The sequence below is a fragment of the Protobothrops mucrosquamatus genome, unplaced genomic scaffold, assembly GCF_001527695.2.
Source record: "Protobothrops mucrosquamatus isolate PMUCROS unplaced genomic scaffold, P.Mucros_1.0 scaffold231, whole genome shotgun sequence".
Lineage (NCBI taxonomy): Eukaryota > Metazoa > Chordata > Lepidosauria > Squamata > Viperidae > Protobothrops > Protobothrops mucrosquamatus.
In genome coordinates, this window is record NW_015386582.1 from 292891 (window position 1) to 299242 (window position 6352).

Consider the following 6352-nt stretch of genomic DNA (forward strand, 5'->3'; position numbering starts at 1 on the left):
CCTCCCCTCCCCTCCCCTCCCCTATTTTTCTCTATCACAGTCTTCTCACGAAAAACATATATAATTAGCTATGCTTTTAAACCACAGAGATTTATCTCTTCATCTATAATATACTCAATGTTAGGAAGCTTTTTTTCAATCTATTTTTAAGCCTCTCCCTCCTGGATCTTCCATTCATCTGCAAGCTGAAACAGGAAATGTTTTAATTTTTCTTAGCCATCGCCCCTTCTTTTTCCACCCGTCTTTTACTTCACCTTTCTTTTTGTTTGTCACTTTTTCTTTAGTAGTTGTAATGTCAGATTCATTTGAAAGCTGATGTGCACCAATATTATAAAAGAAAACAATATAGAAGAAAAAGGACTGTCTGAATCAGCATCATTCCTAGCTGGATTTAGTCTTGAAGGATTTCAAGGAGTTGCTAGCTGAGTCAAGCTGAGCTTCAAGTAACTATTTTGTGGGAAGGGTAACTCTCTGATCATCAAATGTTTGGCACATCTAAGCCTTACTGAAATAACTCCCAGTGAATTTTTAGCTTTAAAACTCTTTTAATTCCAAGTCTGATTTCTTCCAGTAATGAAAAGCAAATAATCCTACAATACACTACAATACAGATTCTTTAAAAAAAAAAAGATGCATGTGCTGGAAACACTACAAACAAATCTGCAAATCTGTCAGGTTTCCCAGGAATGTCTGTGCAGGTTTTGTTTGGAATGTTTTCTGGAGACTGGAACTCTTATGCTCTTTATGTGCATACCCTGTGAGCTGGTAAACTCTGCAAGCAGGGTAGGAATGTCATGGGCCTTGAGCCAAATCAGTTTTGATGTACATGGAGACTTCACACCTCTCAAGCCCTTTAATCTATATTTTTTCTTATATCTATAAATGCAAATGTACAGATAAACTTGCCTGAGGGTAATTTATCTATGGGATGTGGTTGAAGTAGACCTCAGTTAACTGCGGAACAAGGCTCCCTTCCTTCCTAGAGGTATTTTATATATTAGTAGATAACTATGAACGGTAAGACATGTCCAGCAACAGCCACTCCCCACCCCATTATGTTCACGCTGCTTATCCACATGCTGGCCTGCTTGTAAGCCACCCAGGACTTGTGACTTCCTGCCACTGACTTCCTGAGTGTTGGAAAAAAGCAGGAAGTTGCAAGGAGATCCTTGCTTAACAACCTGTGATTCTCACTTAACAATGGCAATGGGGACTGCCAGGATTTCTGTCACTAAGTGATACAATCACTTCATTTAGCAATGGAGATTCCAGTCCTAATTACTGGAGAGTAGTTGGATACGAGATGGGCAGCAAATAAATTTCATAATAAATAAACACTCTCATTAAGTGAAGACTACCTGTAAGTTCTTCGTCTCCCTTGGTTGGGAACACTTTAAAAAGAAAACATATTGGAAGTTCATTATTGAACTTTTACACAAAAGGAAATGAATGAATGCAAAAATTATAAACCCGTCCAATATGACCACATTGCTTTCAATGTGTTGAAGAGCAAACATCTTACTCTCTTGCAATCCCTTCCTCTCTAATCTCTTCATTCTGCAAGGGGAGATAAAGATCACACAAAAGAGAGATTGCCTACAGAAATTGCTTGTTTTTTTTTCTCCCCACCTTCCAAAGCAGAGAAATCGAAGAGGAGTTTGCAAGAGAGTAGGCTGTTTGTGTGGCATATCTTCAGTTCCCAGCCCTGACTGCCAGCATGATCACATTACTTTTGGTATGTAGAAGAGCAAACAACTTATTCTCTTCCAATTCCAATTCTTTCCTCTGCAATATCTTTACTCTGAAAATGGGGGGGGGGGGGAGACCCACAGGATAATATGTATTGACTGTAATCACATGATTGAGGGATACTGAAAAGGTCATAAATTGGCCATAAAGTTTTTTTCCCCAGCACTATTGTAACTTTGAACAGTCGGTGAACAAGTGGTAAGGGAGGACTACCTGTACTGAGGTCACAGAGTTGTTGTTACAGTGGTCTAATGAAGTATGTGAGTCTTCTTGAATTCCTGGAAGAAAGTCTGGATAGAGATCTAACAAACACAAATAAATATATAAGCCTATAAAACCTATTTTTCCTATGCAAAAAAGTTGTTTTTTGTCTTGCTTTTGTACTCTTCCCTTACATTTAAACTAAGGCAAGCAAGGCTATATTAAATATGATATGCTCATGATATACCTTAAGGCATATCAAATGTTGAGGATGGAAAGTCACAGTCAGCAAAGCAGAGCTCTGCTGTACAGATGTGAATTATTCTACTGGTTCCCCAAGGAATCTACTGAGCTGGCAGGTTAATTATAGCAGCAGAAACAAATCAAGGAGTGGAAGAATAACTATCATACTGAAAAAACATGATGGGCTGGTTTAAATATGCTCCAATAGGCTCTGATTCCTACTTTTGATTCCAGTGACTGTATTTAAGTCTGCTGTAAGTTGAACACCTGTCCGTGTGGAATGCGTGAAATATCCTTGCCCACCATATGCTCAACTGTTTACACACCTGTTCCAGTGTGAAATACAGCTTTAAAACAAACAGAATTTTAACTATGGAAAGTAATGTAGAAAGAGATGGCTGCATTACGCTCTTTTTTTTCTTACTAGAAATAGAGGTCTTTATGACCATATCAGAAGACAGTGTGCATGATCAAATATACAGTGCAGAAAAAAACCCTGATTTTCATTGAGAAAAATTGCCAAATGATGGCATGGTTTATGATTTAAATAATACTATTGTCATATTTTCAAGAAGTTTAGCATTTTTTTGAAAAGTGGTAAAAGTAAGGAGTTGGGTAAGGCACTGAAATCCCATATTCTTATTCCTTGGCTTGGACTAGAATAAATACCTAATTGTATTTGATATAATACTAATATAAAATGAAAATTAAAAATATATTTTCCAGATGCTAAGCATTGTCAAGATGTATTCTGACACAATAGTGTCTCCAAGTGATATTGCACTAATTTCTTCTGGCATAAAGGGAAAGGAGAATAATTTTTGACAATTCTTGATTCCCCAGCATCTCTTCACACATGGTTTAGGTCAGAAGGTTCTCTAATTTTCTAGAGCAGATTTTTGAGAAAGGAAAAGGAGCTACTTGGTGAAGGGAGAACTAATGATTGCATCTTTTCCCTGTTAATATTAATATTAAATTAGGACATCTTTAATTATCCCGCTTTCATAACCATATTTTGAATTAATTGAAGAAGAGTTGTTAAAACTCTAGAATTTTTTTTAAAAAAAAACCTTTAATTTTAATTTACCTCAGAATGCTTCTTGGTAGTTTTTTAATCTCAAGTAACAGAATAACAGAGTTATTTGTTATTTGCCATTTTTGAGGTTTCACGATGATTGAAGGTTTGAAGAAAACCGTTGTGGTTACTAAGCCAATAACATATTTTTTTATAGAGAGGGGTAGGAAGTTGATAAAGTTGACATTAGATGTTGTATGGAATAACAAACTTGAGTCTTCCTTGCTAAGTGGAAGATTGCCTTAATAACATGAGAAGAATTTCTTTTTAATTTAAAATAAAGTTAATACAAATATATATTTTATGTATATTGGATGCCTTGTTTAAAGAGAGTTGGTTGTAGTTGCCTTGATGTTAAAGATGTAATTCAGGGATGGAAATGTTAACCCATATGATCTCCATTTTTGACTGAAATCAACAAAATGGTTAATGTATTCTTGAGTATGTCTCTAGTATACCAAATTTATGAAGAACTAAGGAATTGAGGACTTGCTAAAAGAATTATTATACAACATTAGAAGGAAAAATCTATATTAATTTTGATTGTCTGGTAGACCATGTATGTTTGTACATGTACTTTTTCCTGTTAATTAATGAAAATATTGAAAATGTTGCTGCTTACTGAATTAAATTACTTCAAAAATTTCTGAGAAAGGAGAACTTCTAAAAGTGCATTCTTGTTGAATCCCTATTATAGTGGACATCCTTCAGATATATTCAGCGTTACCAAATCTCATGTTGGGCTATTTAACTTCTACTTTGTTGTGTAAACTGGCTCTGTTTCTTTAACTATATATCCATAAACCATCCTTCAGTGAAAATTCATGACCGGATACTTTTGTTGTCTTGTTGAATCTTTTAAAATGTTTGTCATTTGCTTATTCTCCTCTTCAGCTGACAAATTTAAATATGATAAATGGAGCTGTTAATAAAATAAATGCAACTGCTTCCAGTTATCGACCACCACTGAATCCAGGAGGTTCATTTTGGGCTTTCCAAACACAGAGCAGTACTCCTGATACCAGGCCTGCATCTTTTACACTGAGGTAAGAGAAACAATTAGACTGAAAATATATATGCTTTAGAGTCATATCTACATATCCCATTAGCATTTTGCTTGTATAATGTTGTGCAAGAATGTGATTATTTGCTGACTGCTAATTTCTTGAAGAAGCTAACAACATAAGTATTGAAACACCTGCACATATATATTGGCTCACATGGCACCATCAAGAAGTAATTTTACAAATAAATAGCCATGAAAACCTACAGTTTCTGAATATTACTTTTTTACAAGACCATGTCTGAATTAGATTAATTGATGTATGTAGGCAGTCTTTAATTCTGTGGTGGATATGAAAGTTCTCTATTTGTTTTTTGCTGATATTATATAGAAATAATATATTTTGCCCATTATATGAATAACAAAAAAGAAAAGTTGGTATTAATGTATTTTTCTCAAGATATAATATCTAGTCACTCAATGAAACAAATAGTCAAACAAGAATCTTGCCTTTTCTCATTGTCATCAGTAGGGTATCTTGTTCAAAGAGCAGCCAATGGGACTAGCCACACTTGTCTGAAATTGATTTATCTGTCTATAAATGACACTATTTTCTTGTAGTTTTTGTGAACCTTAGCAATTATGTAAATGCTTCTCCTTCTTTAATATATGAAATACTGCAGTGGAAATTAATCAGTATAAGGGAGCTGATTTTGATGAATGGTAGATATGATTTTAAATATACCTAGCAACAAATTGAAATCAATTTTCAAGGATTCATTTTATGTCTCTCTCTTCTTCTCCTCCACCCAAAGTAGAAGTTTTAAAATATGAACATGTAAGGAAGAGATTTCTGAAAAAGTTGATCCTGATGCCTTTAAGGATTTAAAGGCTGAAATTGGTTATCTTGACTTAGACCCTGAAATGTATTTGCAGCCCATACAGCAAAGAGATATATAATATGGTCAATCTAATATCATATTACAACTTAGCATATTATTCTAGATATATTAAAGCTCTAAATTGTCTTTGAGATCAGTGCCAGGTAAGAGAGCATTAAAATAATCAAGCCTAGTCATAACTAGAGTAAGTATGGTTCCTTTAAGTAAAATTACAGTTGCTCAACCAGACACAGTTTATAAAAACTCTCATGACCACTAATGTCATTTGAATTCTGAAACAGCACCATTTGTCTCCAAACTCATTTTCTATTTCTTCAGAGGAAATATCCATCCAAAAAAATTTGGAATTTGCTAATTCTCATTCATATAAAAATAATGTTTGGCTATTCTGATAACATGTCATAGAGAATCCTTTCCCATCTATCTATTGAAAACTCTTTTAACTGGGGATGCTAGGGAATGGATCTCAGGCCTTACTGCATGCCAGACATTACCATTAAATTATAGCTTTTATTCTAACATCTGCTGTAGGCTTCTTCCAGGATGATTTTTAATTTTACGATCTAGCTTAAAGCCCTGATGTTCACTGATGTCCTTTCAAACAAGTTGTAACCAGCTTCTGAGCCCAGACAAGGTCCGAGCAAAGATCTGGTCAAGAGACTAATACAGGTAGTCATCAATTAGTGACTTCCTCATCTAGCAATGGTTTGCAGTTATGATGTTAATGAAAAAGTAACTTTATGACCAGACCTTGCATTTATAATCTTTGCAGGTCTCTACAGCAAAGGAAAGATAAAGTAAGATCATAAGCATAGTGGTGATTTCACTTATCAAGTGCTTTCCTTAACAAGTTTCTGGTCCCTATTGTAGTCTCTAAACAATGACTACCTGTATTCATACTTATGTATAAGAAACACTGAAGTTACAAGAGAAGTAATTAGCAAGATTAGCTAAATGAAAAATTAGCAAGTTGCTAGCAGCTCTAGTTATGGTTGAGTATTTCTAACATTCAGTTCAACTTGATATTGACATTTATTTCAGATCAAAGTTTTAGGATCCATTCTTTCCCTCTTAAACTCCCTTTGTAAGTCTGCAATGCATTGACCATTATTGTATATCGGTCAATTGCTCATTAACTGTCTTTATTTTTATGTGAATAACTTTGAAGCAATCTCTACT

The 6352-nt window shown here is 34.5% G+C and overlaps 1 protein-coding gene across 1 annotated transcript in view; it reads left to right on the forward strand.

The window, feature by feature from the left end:
* The window catches only part of TTLL5 (tubulin tyrosine ligase like 5), a 127498-nt gene that overhangs the window by 78368 nt on the left and 42778 nt on the right, over nt 1-6352 (forward strand). Inside the window, exon 30 of the mRNA XM_029283790.1 lies at nt 4163-4314. Coding sequence (XP_029139623.1) covers nt 4163-4314 — 152 coding nt within the window. The remainder of the gene's footprint in view (nt 1-4162; nt 4315-6352) is intronic.